This window comes from Onychomys torridus, chromosome 3 (genome assembly GCF_903995425.1).
Source record: "Onychomys torridus chromosome 3, mOncTor1.1, whole genome shotgun sequence".
Lineage (NCBI taxonomy): Eukaryota > Metazoa > Chordata > Mammalia > Rodentia > Cricetidae > Onychomys > Onychomys torridus.
Genome location: NC_050445.1, coordinates 33,383,984 through 33,399,730, shown reverse-complemented (window position 1 = coordinate 33,399,730; position 15,747 = coordinate 33,383,984). Strand labels below are relative to the sequence as shown.

The 15,747-nt window shown below is 42.6% G+C and overlaps 1 protein-coding gene across 9 annotated transcripts in view; it reads right to left on the bottom strand.

The window, feature by feature from the left end:
* Positions 1 to 15,747, bottom strand: part of Dgki (diacylglycerol kinase iota) — a 452,799-nt gene that overhangs the window by 14,211 nt on the left and 422,841 nt on the right. For all 9 annotated transcript variants that reach the window (XM_036180454.1, XM_036180458.1, XM_036180455.1 and 6 more), the window contains 2 exons: positions 12,755 to 12,792; positions 8,226 to 8,346 (listed from right to left, as the gene is read on the bottom strand). In XM_036180454.1, the coding sequence (XP_036036347.1) occupies positions 8,226 to 8,346; positions 12,755 to 12,792 (159 nt within the window). The remainder of the gene's footprint in view (positions 1 to 8,225; positions 8,347 to 12,754; positions 12,793 to 15,747) is intronic.

Sequence of the window (15,747 nt, the reverse complement as noted above, 5' to 3'; positions counted from 1 at the left end):
GGTTCTATCTTTTCACCTAAGCTAAACTATTGATGGCCTACCTCACTATGTATTTCTCAAGCTTTCCCCCATTCTAATAGCCTGTCTCCCAATTTCCCTGTCCGTGATAGCCTTCCCTCTCCTGACCCTGTACCTAAAACTGAAAACTTCCTCAAAGCCCAACTGTGGCAAGGTCCTCCAAAGAGACATCTGACAACAGAAATCTAACCCTTCTCTGAATCCAATGATGCTCATAGGTTCCACCTTATAGTGTTGTTCAAATATATGTCTTGCTTCCTTAAGTGAATTATTCTCAATCTCTGAAATGTAAGAATCACTTTGTTGATAAAAATTTTATATCAATAATTCTATGGATCAATTCATGGTAACATTTACCTTCCACCTTGAGTTTCCACGAGTCAATACAATCTGTTTAGCAACAGTGCCTGGTACCTCATAAGTACTTCATAAAATGTAGAGTAACAATTGTAGTGCTTTTGGGCACACTGTAGCTAACCATATTAAGTCAAAACACTGCAACATCAGGGAAGGAAGGTGACAAAAAAGGGCCGCTAACTCCCTCTTGATTTTAAGCCACTTGTTGACTCAAATTCTAGAGATCCACACATTCCAGGCTTATTCAATTGTTCAGTTTCTGAGAGGAAAGCCTCAACAGGATCAGGAGCAAGATGATCACAGCACCTGAAGTTCCACCTAAAGAGAACCTACTATCTTCAGAAAGCCTTTTAAGCCATTTACTTAGAGAGATATTCCAGGAACACAGCAGCACAGCTTCATCTGGCAGCTATATCCTCATCACTGCTGCTCTCTGCACAGTGACTATGGCAACAAAGGCCTTATAGCATCTTCTCCTTTAATCTTTCCTAATCTTTAGGACCCTAAGGATCTTTGGTGAGTTCCAAGACTTGCTGGGTCTAAGGCTCTGTGCTGGTAAGGAGCTCTTGCAGCATTTTGATTGGGCTAAGACAGTAATAGTTTGACAATGTAAAGATGAAGATAAGGAAAAAAAGACTTTGTTCCTCACAGTGCTGACCAGGAGCACCACAACTAGACTCCTGAGTTATGCCACAATGCTTATGCAGTCTGATTTGGGTATGCCTCTGGCTACTCAGGGTTCCTCAGCTGTTCCTTCAATCCTCTGCAGCTGGCAGAGGTAAGAGGAAAAGCCACCGGTGCTGGAAGCTGGCATGTGTGCTCTTAAGTCCCATCTAAAGGGACTCCACTTCAGTGAATGACTCAAAAATGATTGATACAACTAACCTAATGTCCCTGGTCCTCCATCAAATAGACAGCTGAATGATTAAACAACTTTTCAAACACTCAAGGGAATAGCCAATGAAGGAGAGGGAAGGGCAGTAGCCAGATCACTCCAGGTGGGAGTAGGGAGCTGTGTTTAAGAGAGCAGGCCCTAGCCTTGGAACCTTTTTCCTCCTACTGGGTTGCCTCACCCAGCCTTGATATGAGGGTTTGTGCCTAGTCTTATTGTAATTTGTTATATCATATTCACTCGATAGCTCTGGGAGGCCTGCTTGTTTTAAAGGGAAATGGAGGAGGAGTGGATCTGGGGGAGAGGAAAGGTTCAGGGGGCCAGAGGGAGGGGAAAATGTAGTCAGGATGTAATGTATGAGAGGGGGAAAAAAGGGTGCTGGCACATTTACTTGTCATTTTCAGAACCAGCTTTTGAAGAAGTGCTTCTCAACCCATGGGTCACAACCCCTTCAGAGATCCTGCCTATCAGATATTTGCATTATGATTCCTAGCAGTATCAAAATTACAGTTAGGAAGTAGCAACGAAGTAATTTTATGGTTGTGGGTCAGTCACTATGACATGAGGAACTGTATGAAAGTGTCAGCACTGAGAAAGTTGAGAACCTTAAGGAGCAAAGACACCAGAAGAGTTGATGCCAAACGCATCTGAATTCAAGCCATCATTCCCTCCTGGTTTGTACTGTGCTGACCTATGGGAAGATACACTTTATTTAACACTGTGCTGACCTATTTAGTAACCTCAGTGTGCAGCTTGGAGAATGGTTAGCTAAAAAGATCAAAATAATCAACAAAACCCACACCAAATTCTTTTAAAAGATAAAATAAATTTTAAAATATAGCACCTAATGTTTTTTGTTGATCTGAGTCTCACTAATAAAGGAAAAAAGAAAGACAATAAAAAGTCAACAGAACTGTATTTTTCTAACGTGTGTCAATGGTTTAGAGTTGGACTTGGGATATAGATAGATAGATAGATAGATAGATAGATACATACATACATACATACATACATAGATGATAGATAGATAGATAGATAGATAGATACATACATACATACATACATACATAGATGATAGATAGATAGATAGATAGATACATACATACATACATACATACATACATACATACATACATAGATGATAGATAGATAGATAGATAGTTAGATGGATAGATAGATGAATATCCCCATTATGCATGCTGTACTCTTTTCCCCACAAAATTTGAAATAAGAACACTGAACTGTCAGCAGACAATTCACAATTCTTCCCCTAAACAGAAGGACTCTGGGGTGGTGTGAGTGAGAACACCCCGCATAGTCTCAGGCATTTGAGCACCTGGTCCCCAGTTGGTGGTGATGTTTGGGTAGGTTCAGGTGATACAGATTTACTGGAAGAGGTCACTGAGGACAGACTTGGAGATTTAATAAGTGTCTGCCACTTCCAGTTTGTCCTCTCTGCTTCATGCCTACAGTTGAAGTCAAGAGCTCTCAGCTACTTCTACCAGCCGCCATGCCTGCTGCATGTTGCTGCATTTCACCTCTGTTGGACTCCAACCTAAAACTGTAATCCTCACAATTCTTTGCCTTGGCCAAGGTTTTCATCACGGCAACAGAAAAGTACTTAATACAGAATCCTTGCATCTGAAGGGTTCTCTCTCTCTCTCTCTCTCTCTCTCTCTCTCTCTCTCTCTCTCTCTCTGTGTCTCTCTCTCTCTCTCTCTCTCTCTCTCTCTCTCTCTCTCTCTCTCTCTCTCTCTCTCTCTCTCTCTCTCTCTCTCTCTCACACACACACACACACACACACACAGAGCTATCCTGCACCAGAAAATAAGTGTTTTGAAATCTTTATTGAACGACTAGGGTGCAAATTTCTCTATGAAATCTTCACCTTTCTTCCAGAACCCTATGCATGTTCTCACTGGAACTCAACAGAGGACACTAGCATGCAGCTACCATGTCTTGTGACTTCTTACCCATGCCTGTGTTCATATCCCCTCGAATACAGAGGGCAGAAACTATATCATACATATGCATGAGTTTGGTCACCTCACAGTGCCTCAGTTTTAACTCCCTGTCCATTGGAGATAGGAGAGTTTACTGTATAGAATTGTAAAAATTTACATTTAACATCTAGAACCACACATTTTAGCAACAATGGGTATGTATTGACCAATAACTACATAAAATTTTCAAAAGCATCTGAAACCAAAATATCACTTAAAAAAAAAATCCAATGGTGATCAATGCTTTAAAACAATTTTGGATCCCAGTTAATATCAGGTGCTTTTCTTTTTCCTTCAGAGAAAGACCCATAGCTGAAACATGTATTAAAAAAGCTTCAGGATACAGGGAAGTGTCTGAGGAACAGTGTTAGGTTCTATTCATGTCTCTGTGGCAACATATATAACAGAAGCAAAGGAGGAGAAGACCAATGTATGGGCTCACATTTCAGAGAGAACCGACCATCATGGCGGGGAAGGCACTGTGTGCGAGTAACGTGGTCCAGGGTGACGGAAGCATGTGGCAGGGGAGTGTTCCATAGAACCAGTCAGGCCTCAGCAATTGCTCAAAAGACCAGCCCCAGCTGCAGACCATGTGTTCACACAGGTGAAAAATGCATGAGCCTGTGAAGAACACTGTATATTCAAGCCATCACAGGTACAATTCAGACTAAGTCTAGGGAATGTAGAATGCAGCAAAATGTCACAAATCTTTCAATGTGAGAATGTGAATGTTGTGGTAAAGACTGGAACTTTCTGAAGTTCTGCCCAGCACTACATCTGTGAGCTCTTACACTGGCCACTCCAGTTCCTGTTCAAGTGACCTCATCATCTGCATTGCATATGCATTCTAGATGATGCGCCTTTTATAATGTGCATTCTTTCATTTGCCTCCTACCAATGCCTCCAAATCCTCTTTGCTGTTCCTTCCATTGCCCCAGACTCCCTCCCAGGACCTCTTTTCCCATCAGTCTCCCTGACGCTGCCAGCAAACCATTCCAAATCCTCCCCTGCCACAGGACAAAGGCTGCACAGATGTGGATCGAGCTGGCACTGGGAATGTTAACAGCACTGTCATCCCATCTCAGCAGGATGGTAGTCCTTTCTCTCTGGGACCAGAGGCAGAGAAAAAAAGTGGGGGTTAAACAAAAAAGAAAGAAAAGAAATACTGGGGTCAGAAAAAGAAAGAAGACAAAATAACCCATTGAAATAAAAAGGAAATGCATGAGTGCAGTTTCTATCTGAGGTAGCAGTAGGGGGCAGCGGGGTGGGCACTGGGAGAAGAAAAACAAAAGAGCAAAATTCTCTGGCTAGAAAAGGGAGAAAAACCACACAAAAGTCTTGGAGGGGCGAACTAGGGGGAGGCAGCCAATAAAAATGACGGTTGAAAGGAGCTGAAAGGTAGCAACCACTGAGAGTCCCTGCTGGAGTCCCTGGATCCACAGCCTCTGCCCTGTCTCTGGAATTGTTTCCTCTCTTCCTCCTCCCATTGGCTTTTCAGGCCTTGAAATGCCCAGATTCCAGGGTTGTTTTTTCCCCTATAAAAGAAAGCAGTGTTTTGTACGTCTGAGAGAAGTCCAAAGGAAGGTGCCTCCTATGGCTTTCTCAGGACACATCCCAGTCACACCCCATACCCCACAGCCATCTTAAAAGAGCCCTTTGAAGGAAATGGTATGGCTGGTGCTGGAGATAACTCATCTCTTGGGACTTTGGATCAGAAGATGTCCTCCTGATTGTGGATCACACTCTTCTCCCTAAGCACCCAACAAAGGGACAAAGCATGGTGAAGCTCAGGGATAGAAAGATGCTGTGAGCTGAGAACCAACTCAAGGGACCATGCAGAATATGACTTAGGTACCTTGAAAAGGGCCCAGCAGTTCCTAATAACAACTGTCAGCAAAGGCTGAGTACAGTCAGAAGATGACAGGGCAAGCAAGCTGTGCAGATCCCTCCATCTTGTGTTCTTGCTGAGGCCATTTCAGATTTAATTAGAAATTTATCTCCTTGATGGAGAATCCCATGGGAAATTACCCAACTCTATTCTAGGACCTGAGGCCAAGATGCCCCAGCTAACTTACCTCAGCTTCTGTTAAACTGCTTGTTTGTGCGAACGTCTTGTTGCAGTTGCTAAGATGTGGTTTTTGCCTCTAAAAGTCCCATTGCTCCAAATGTTTGGGGCTACACTTAGGTCTCAAATACCTGGGTGTTGTCCCAGCTAGCTGGAATAAAGACTTTCAGTTGGCTCTAAATTATGTCTGAATAATCATCCCTGGTGGGATCCCCATAAGAAGCTCTTTGAAAAACTTGTGGGAATTTTATTATCTGAAGCCATAGAAGAGACTTGAGCCAAGCTGATACACACATATACATGAATGTCAAGACATTTTCAGCATATGGAAACATTTCTGTTATTCTCCACTACTATGGAGTCAGAAGAGATTATGTTAGTCTGCAGAGAGTTCATAAAATAATGAGGACCAAGTATGCCCAGGGCAATGCTTTCCATTTATCACTGCCTGACCTCAAGAATACTGTGCACAAGAAGGCTTCCCATCATTTCAGAGAGGTAAATGGTTCTGCCAAGGTAGTGTATGGTTTGAAAATGCACAAGTTAGTTGGAAGTGATAGACAACACCTCTAATCCTAGTACTTGGAAAACAGAAGAGGGAAGATTGCTATAAATTTGAGGCCAGTCTGCCCAGAGAATTCCAGGATACTCAGGACTATATAGAAAGATTCTCTCTCAAATCAGATGGCCACCTTCTTGTACAAATCCTGAGGACTTTTCTTAAAAGGAAAATGTCCTGTAGCTAAGTGTGGCTTTAATTGGTGTCCATGTGCCAATATTCCAAAATTTGCTTCTGCTCCTCATCAGTCTTTTTGAGAAATCACCATGGAAAGCAGAATAAACCTATGGCATATGTGTGAAGCAGAAATCATGCCACTATTTCATTTGCAAGTCTTTCCCTAAAGTGTAGCAGGTAGATGATAGGGGAGCAGAATGAATGATGTCTACAACAAACTCAAGACCACAGTTCAGCTTTCTAGGACAGGCGAGAACTACCCAGTCTACTGGGGAAAGCCATTCTCCAGCACCCTCCATTCTATCTCCACAGCCCTTCCTTTCATCCTTTTAACCACAATTCTGGCCAAGAGTTGAAGCAAACTCTTCACAGTGAGAAGGAGTCACAAGTGATTGACAGCCTAATATCTACCGTACAAGGTCCTTGCAAAGATTAAATTATGTGGTGTGTTCTTTACAGGCATCTGGCATATTATATGAGCTTGAAAAATGGTGGCTGTGTTATCTGTGTGTAGCTTTATAGCAGGACCTAAAACATCCACATTCAACTGTGATGAATTGATTTGTACACTAATGGTAGTTTTTTGTTTTGTTTTGTTTTGTTTTCAGCCTGCTAGTGCTTGAAAATATTGAATGCAGTTTCTGTTGAGTGCATATTTGAGGGTGTCAGCCTATGGCAGGCATTCCGCATGGCTTTGTTGAAAGAATTAAGGAAGGAGGGAAGAAATGAGTGGAAAAATGCAAATGTCCCCAGCTGCACAAAAGGAGAGCAAAGGGATGTGAGTACTCATTAATCTACTCACTGTCTGTAGCCAACATGCCTGTGCAGAGGAAGTAAGCTCAAAGGGCTGGAGAGATGCTCGGTGGGTGTGTAAAGGAAGCAGGCTCAGAATCAATGCTCCAAGAAAGTTGCCTAGGCTTTCTGTGGACCTGGGTCTCACAGACAGACTCTCACTTATTTACCCTTAAATGCCCCCAAGAGAGGCATATTTTTCCTTCTACCCCCTCCCTGTTCTTCTTTATTTCTCATCACATTTTAAAGAAAGGAGCCGAGCCGAGTGGATTGTGTTCCTTATGTGTAATTATATTTCTGTTGGGCTCTAGAGGCAGATGTTAACCCGCCAGCTCTCCATCTTCAGAACGATCTAAGACCAGCCTGGAAGCCCAGTTAGTGCACCGTCTGGGAGGTGAGGTCAGCCAGCCACATGGGACATGGCACCATTTAGGACACACTCCAGGAGGTGAGGCCCAGGCAGCCCCACGGGACATAGCAGCATGAATTTTTCCGGAGGATGAAGTGTGAGTTGGGAGAAAAGACAAATGAGAGCCAAACAACAAAAACTAAGACACTAGAAAAGTGGGGTGGAGCAAACATGGGAACCTGCACAAGGATCAACTGCAAACACAGATGACCCCACTGAGCCCAAACAGCTAACTTATACAAAGTTCTGCCAAATAAAGACAACCAGGTCAAGCTTTATTTTGTTCATAAAAATTTGAATTAATTAAATAATTAAAGATAGGGGCTAGAGAGATGGCTCAGTGGTTAAGAGCACTGGCTGCCCTTGCAGAGGACTGAGGTTCAAATCCCAGCACCCATCCAGTGGTTCACAACTGCCTGTAACTCCTGTTCCAGGGGACCTGATGCCTTCTGACCTCCAGAGGGACCAGGCCCACATGTGATAAACAGACACATGTGCAAGCAAAACATTTGTAAAATAAAAATAAAGATATATTTTTTAAATTAAAATTAATTAATTTTACTTAATCATGTATTTTTGAAACAGGGTCTTACTGTGTAGCCTTGGCTGGCCTATCACTCACTCTGTCTGTCCTCAAACTCATAGTAATCCACATGACTCCACCTCCTGAGTGCTGAGGTTGAAGGCATTCATCACAGCTCCCAGCAATTCAGTAATTTTTGAAAGCTTTTTTAAAAACTTTAAATGAATGACTTCCCCAAAGCTTTCCCTTTTGAAATCTGGATATAAAAATGGTTTATCTCAATTGCTTGGTTAAGATGGCCCAGATGCACCAGTGGGTGTCAGAGAAACAATTGGCATTCCATTGTGAAGATCTCCTGGTTGAGAGTCAGTACAGATGATGCTATCTAGAATCTCGTGGAGAAGTGATCCCTGGTAGGTCACCTACTCACCATGGTCAAGGATGTACTTCACAATCTCCCCATTGCCAGTTTTAGCTGCGTAGTGAAGGAGTGAACAGTGGTCTGGTCCCTGAATTAACAAGCTGCCTCCGTTCTTATAGCTTTCTATGAGCTGAAAGAGAGACACACGAGGAAAGAATATCAGCAGTGTCCAGAACAGGGATAAAAGCTCCAAGGTCACACAGAAAAGTCATTTAGTAAACCACAGATGTTTTTAGCCTCAGAGGATGCAGAGAGAAGTGATGAAGCTCCAACCCTTCATCACTCACATAGATGGTCGATGTCTGACAACTCCGGAAAGGGTCTGAGGGGATCAAATAGCTCAAAGAAGCAGGAATGTGCTGAACTGGCTTTCTTCCCCCTCTTCGGAGCCCCAGACTCTGAGAAGAAAACTAAAATTTCCTGAGGTTTATCCAGATTTTGTTACAGCAGGAAGAACTTGGCTCTGGCTCTCTAGGATCCTTTCCTGTATCTTTAGCTGTTCTTTGACATATCATGAACACAATCACCAAATGCTTCATTTTCCTGCACACAGTGCTCAGACACACATACGTGTGCACACACATGTGCATGCACACACACTAGGAGGGAAGGTTAACTTTTTTTTCATCCTGAAACATTTTGTGAATCAGCAGTGTATACACAACATGGTTAGAGATGATCATGTAAAAAAGAGAAGCAAAATGATGGTGTGAAAGTCATTGTTTCTATATGAGAACAGCCAACAGCCAGTGGTAGAAGCCAAGAATTTAGCCACCAGCGAGTCGGGTGGCAAATGAAGATGCAGACCTAGTTCATGAAGTATCGGATACTCTACAAACTATAAATGTGTCACTGTTTTCCAAACTGTGGGATATCAGGACAAGAGGAGCCTTGGTGAAGCTTCTCATAGATTATTTGAAGACAAAGAAGAATCTACCAACAGAGCAGGTCTCAAGAATACTAACACATAAGCAACAACAATATGACTCAGTCACCAGTCTCCATGGCATCCAAATTCCATAGGAAAAACAGAAGCATTGATTGCAGGGAGAGATGGTATGAGGCCAGCAGAGGGACACCAGGGAAATAAGCAGAGTTTGGGGAAGGAGCCAAGGAAAGTAGAAATTTGATTGAGGAGAGTGGCTGATCTGAGGTGTTGGAAGGTCGGGGGCTAAGGGAAGCTGCAACCCCAAACTTTAGGCCAAGAGAACAGGAGGAAGCAGCATGGAAAGCCAAAGGAGAATCTCGCTGTGTTCTGCCACAATGTCTTGTGATGATACTATTTCTTTGTGGGCAGATCCAATAAGGATGGCAGCACAGACCTACCCAGGCCAAGGCCAAGTAGGGATCAACTGTCCTAACTTGCCTTGCCTTTTGGGAAAGTTGCATACCATGACTAAAAGTCAGCCCATTAGCAATTTAAGTTATGTGTTACATATCCCCACCTCATGGGAGCTCTTGGAGACTGCTCTCCTCTCTCTCTCTCTCTCTCTCTCTCTCTCTCTCTCTCTCTCTCTCTCACACACACACACACACACACACACACACACACACACACACACACACCCTGTTTCATATGTATTGTGCATTCTTCACATGAGTGAAGTAAAAGAAAACTGAAAAGATGAGAGATAAATAAACACACACACACACACACACACACACAGAGAGAGAGAGAGAGAGAGAGAGAGAGAGAGAGAGAGAGAGAGAGAGAAATGATTGAAAAAGAAAGCTTTTCATTGTCCGTATGTCATCTCATAGTAAATAAAGTATTACTGAGTCACTCCTCAGACATTTAGGGAATAATTATAATGTAGATTGTGCCAGGATAACCAGATAGATACAGTGATTGCTTGTATTTTAAGAAATTCTCTGTAAATTCTCTGTATTTTTAAATGTGTAGCAATACATCTAGGATCTGGGGAGTTGTTCACCTATAATAAAACACAAGGAAAGAGCTTCAGATTGCAAACTGGATTAGAAGTGTCCAAGGGCAGGCTTGTTCTTGCTTTCCACAGAATACAAGATAAGTAAGTCCTTGCAGGATTGTAGTGGATAGCCATCCCAGCCTTGGCCTGGAAGTTCCAACCCCCATTGAGGCTTAGGTAATGGTCATGCCCACAAGGCGGGGCTGAGGGAGGAAGCTGAAGACCCAGGATCGAGAGGAGAGGTCTCTCTTGGTTCTGGGACCCTGGACACTGGAGGTAGACCGAGCAGAGTTCTCCAGAGAATACCACCAGATTGCGCCATACCTTTGCCAGACCCTACAACCTATCCCTTCATTTGTAAGTTACCCCACAAAATAAACCTCCCTTTTAACTACATGGAGTGGCCTTAATAATTTCACCAGTACAGGATTATATACTGGTGCTGGCTAGCCCACTAAAGGGCAATGACCATGAACTTCCAGGAATCCTGTTTAGTGATGAGACTTCTCCCCTGGGTAACAATCATCTAGGATACTACAGTGGAAAACTGTAACATAAGTTGCTAAATGGTCTTAGATAGTCTTTTCAAAGAAAAGCCCAGAGCCAGGTATTGGGGTGAAAGCTGAAAGAACACAGAAGCAGAACAAGCCACAGCCAACCTCAACCTTCCAACTCCACAGCTGATCCTGTTTCCACAAATCCTCAGACTGAAAGCCTCTAAGTCCTCACCTTTGAGGGTCTCAGCTGAACTGCTCAAAAGCCTCTAGTTCCTGGTCCTCATGCCCTATACACTTTTCTGCTTCCTGACATCACTTCTTGGGATTAAAGGTGTGTGTGCTTCCTAAGCAAAGGCATGAGATCTCAAGTGCTGGGATTAAAGATGTGTGCTACTACTGTCTGTCCTCTATGTCTAATCTAGTGGCTGGCTCTGTCCTCTGATCCCCAGATAAGTTTATTAGGGCACACAATATATTGGGGTACACAACATATCACCACAGAAAACAGTCCAGACAGCATGGCCAGAATCACATGACTGAGCCTGCAATTGGCCCATATGTAGGCAACCCCCCCCTCTCTCTCATTTTGCTTTCTGCTAGTGATGTGCAGAAAATATGGAATAGGCATACTTTGGTTTACTCAATGGGTATGCTTAAAAACAGTAAGGAAAGAAGAAAAGGAAAGGAAAAGGAAGAGGAAGATGAAAGGGAAAGGGGAACATACTAGACAGGGAAAAGAAAAGAGGAAAAAATTAGTCATTCTCAGGTTCCTTTTACAGCCTTTGGTTTCTCAGCCTGTACTGTACATGGGCTGATGGGAAAGGTATATCCCCCACTGTGGTGGTCTGAAAGAAAATGGCCCACAAAGGGAGTGGCACTATTAGGAGGTGTGACCTTGTTGGAGGAAGTGTGTCACTGTGTGGGCGGGCTTTGAGGTCTCTTTTGCTCAAACTTCCCTCAGTGTATTATTCAGTCAACTTCCTTTTGCCTACAAAATGTAGCACTCTCAGCTCCAGCATCATGTCTGCCTGCATGCCACCATGCTCCCCACCATGATGATAACGGACTGAACCAGTGAACTGTAAGCCACCACTCCAATTAAATGTTTTACTTTATAAGAGTTGCTGTGGTCATGGTGCCTCTCCACAGCAATGAGAACCCAAACTAAGACACCCCTTCAGAGGCAGTCAGTGTCATTCTAGTGCCAACACACCAGCACTGCTGGAGTTATACAGAGACTCATAGGAAGTCATGAGCCCCCAGATAAATAACCCAAGGACAGTTAGATCTTCAGAATACTCACAGAATACATTATAACAAATATTTTTAATAACTATGCTTTTAGAAAAATTTTATATAGCAAGACTAAGCCAGCTAACATTCTTTCTATACAACATGAACAGTATTGGCAGCTTTATCATATGATTACATCCAGTCTCACAGCAAACCAAGACAGAAATAACACTGTTATCCTGTTTCACAGATAAAGAAATCAAGGTACTAAGGAAATGTGCTAAAGGCATAAAACCACACATAGAGTGAATGACAGAGGCAAGATCTTAAGTCAGGCAATCTAACTTCAGAACTGACATTTGCTTTCAAGGAGATGGTGACTATTTCCTTCCTTGTGACCCAAATTCACCAGAAAATACAAGCATGAGTTGAAATGCCCCAGATGGACTAGCCTGCCTTTTTTCAGTCAGCTGTGGACTTCCAAGTAGATGAGTTTATCAACAGGTACAAGCTCTGAGCCGGTACATGCATTTCTGGGTCTTACTAAGGCCATTCTTATATATGTATTCATTCACAGACACATCTGAAAAAGAAGCCTTCAGATTCTTCAAATATTAGTATTAGATAGCAGGAATTCTAGGCATGGTGAGCATTGCATCCTGGGGATACAATCCTTTTTTTAGGGAACCAAGGCAAGTCCAGGGACTTCAACCACACTCCTTTGCTGTTAAGAGATGCAGAGCATGGTGAGGGCTCTCCTCATTCTCTCTGTTCATTCCTTCTTCTCCTCAGCCAGTGCAGGCAAGGGAAGTAGTTTATAGACTGGATCATGATAATCTGGAGAGGTAATCACCAACACTGTGGTAGGAGAATAGCTTACCTTCATAAGGTCACCAGTTATTACTGCCTGCAAAATTGCTGTGAAAAACAAAAGAGAGATGTCTCATTAGTAGAAGACCCTCTCACTGAGAAGTTAGAACTGAACGGTTCCATATGTAGGAGAAGTAATCTATACCAGGGACAGGAACAGGGATTCTTCATTAAACAGATGAAATTCCCTTCTTCAAGCCCTTTCCTACCCTAGTACCAACCATGTACATGATTCTAGTACTTTCCTGCCCCCACCCCCCATCCTAGTACTGCAAAGATGATGTGAAATGTGGAGTCACATTAGATTAAAATCTTAGTTCTGACCTGAAGAGGTCTGAGGTGGAACACTGAACAAACCACTGTTAATCCCATGAGCCTCAGTTTCCACAACTGCAAAGGAGAAAGTCTAGAGCTCGTGGGCTAACTGGAAGGGTTAATCACCATGGCTCCTTCTTTCAGTCCTTCTATGTTGTTCTCTAGAGATTCAGTACATCTCCAGACATTTCAGCTGGGAATACTGAAGTGGCAAATACTCACTGCCACAGATATTAGGGGGATTAGAGTTATAGAAGAGGAAATAAATGTTTCAGTTTATTCTGGGGAGAATAATCATGTTTGACCTTAAATTAATAGGTGGTTGGTCATGATGGAAATAAGCATAAAAGTCTTTGGTAACTTAAGTTATTTGTAAGATACTTGTAGCTTTAGAATGAAAAATTAAAATTTCTAATGGTTTATGCATGTAGGATATAGAAAATAAACAATAAAATTGTGTTAATAAGAGGGAAATGGTAATGCACATCTAAAGACAATCATGGTTCCCAAAGGGAGCTACCTGCATTCTTGTAGAACTGATGCCTGTAGAAAAGGAGATGTATCAATTTGGAAAATATTCAAACAATGGACATTTCAAGTCACAGAGCTTTAGAAGAAAAAAATAAGCTAAGCTTATTTTACAAAGTACCATTTTGTTCTTATTTAATTAAAGTCTCAATTTGATTAAATTAAAGTCTAGTAGCAGGTATCAAGAAACAAGGAGTACAGCGCTAGCTCCATAGCTCACTCATTAAAGTGTTTGCTAAGCAAGCATTAGGACCTGAGTTTGATCCCCAAGACCCACATAAAAAAAAAAAGCTAGACATGGTGGCATAAGCATGTGATTCTAGCACAAGAGAAGGGAGACAATCAAATCCCTGGATCTTATTGACTAGCAAGCCCAGCCTACCCTGCAAGTCCCACGTTCCAGTGAAATATCCTGCCTCAAAAACTAGGTCCTTGAAGAACCAAACCTGAAGTTGATCTCTGGATGTGCATATATACATCACACACACACACACACACACACACACACACACACACACACACACTACGAGAGGGAGAAAGGGAGGGAGGGAGGGAGGGAGAGGAGGGAGGGAGGGAGAGAGAGAGAGAGAGAGAGAGAGAGAGAGAGAGAGAGAGAGAGAGAATGAGAATCCTGGCTGCCACTGACTCTCTATTGCACATTTAAGAGTCCTGAGTAAACAATGGCATCCAGTACTACAAGACTAAGTACCTTCTCTTTGCCAAAGCAGAAGCTTTGAAAACCTACAGAAAAGAGGGTGGCTGTTTGAACATGGAAGGAAGGAAGAGGCAAGGAGGAGGAGGTGAAAATGTGCAGGACTGGAAAGGACTATAAACAGCTATATAAGCAATGCACACTTAGCTTTGAGCCATTTTGTGACCCCAATCTCCCTTCACACAACACATGGGCTCATCAGTTAGTCTTTGAGTTGAATGAAAAGAAAGCAAGGGAAAACCTCATTGGGCCCCAGAGCAATTCAAAAGGACATGGTTGTAGAGGGGATTAGTGGGGGTGGGGAAGACTAACCATGAGAGGGAGAGGTGAGAGGAGTCAGAATGCATTGTAACATGCATGAAATTATCAAGAAAGCTATTTATAAAAAAGAAGCAAGAAGTGGAGAGGTATTGAAACAACAGAAAAAGAATTATGACGCCTACAGAACCTACAGAAATATTGGTTCTGCCCCTTCGTTTAATAAAGACCCTGATACTGGGAGTGAAATGGCACTTGGGGCACAGAGCCTAGCATGGTCTGCCAGCACCATAATGCATGCTTCTATACCTAGGCCTCTGTCCACTGCTACACTGAACTCACTGTGGGCTGAGCTCGACTAGGCACCATAACACCCACAGAAGGTGGCCGAAAACACTGTCCCCAGGTTTGTAGTGCTGTGGAAACAGTGATGGGTAAGGGCATAATTCTGTAGGATTTGCTGAACATGAACATTTTAAGCCATTTGTTTTCTCCTTGACAAAGAAGACCAACAGTTGTAATATTCACCTCTGTAGTGAGGGTTAAAGCTTTTTAAAAGGCTTTATAAATAGATGGAAGGGGTAGTTTTTCAACACTTCTGTGTGACTTCACATAAATACACACACACACACACACACACACACACACACACACACACACACACACACTATTCAGAAGGAAATTTCTGTTAAGGGTAAGCTTGACCTTTGAAGTTACTCATGGGAAGCTCTGTTAATACATCATATTTCAGGTGGGAAGGACAGATCAAGGAGCCATGAGGTGGTGTTTTCTTTCAGGATAGAAACCCCATAAGAGATCACAAGGAAGGGAAGGCTGAGAAAAACTACTAGCAATTTCAGCTTGGAAAAACAAATAAGTTTGGATTTTCACACTATTGAATGCTCCCTTCGCTGCAGTAGACTGTCCTGACTGTAAAAGAAAAAGGTAAACAAAACTACAATAATGAACCTTTATACGGTCTTGTAACCCAGAAGATCAAACAATAGCTCAGCTTATGTTTTCAAGACTATATAGAACTCTTCTCAGAATGTAAGTGATCATAAAAACTGGGAGAGAGAAAGAAAGCTGTGATAAAATGAGGTCATTATTTTTAAACATTTATGTAAAATCAGACTTGGCACGTGTACCCAGTAAAACAAGACAACAGAAGAAATCCCCAGGGCATATGC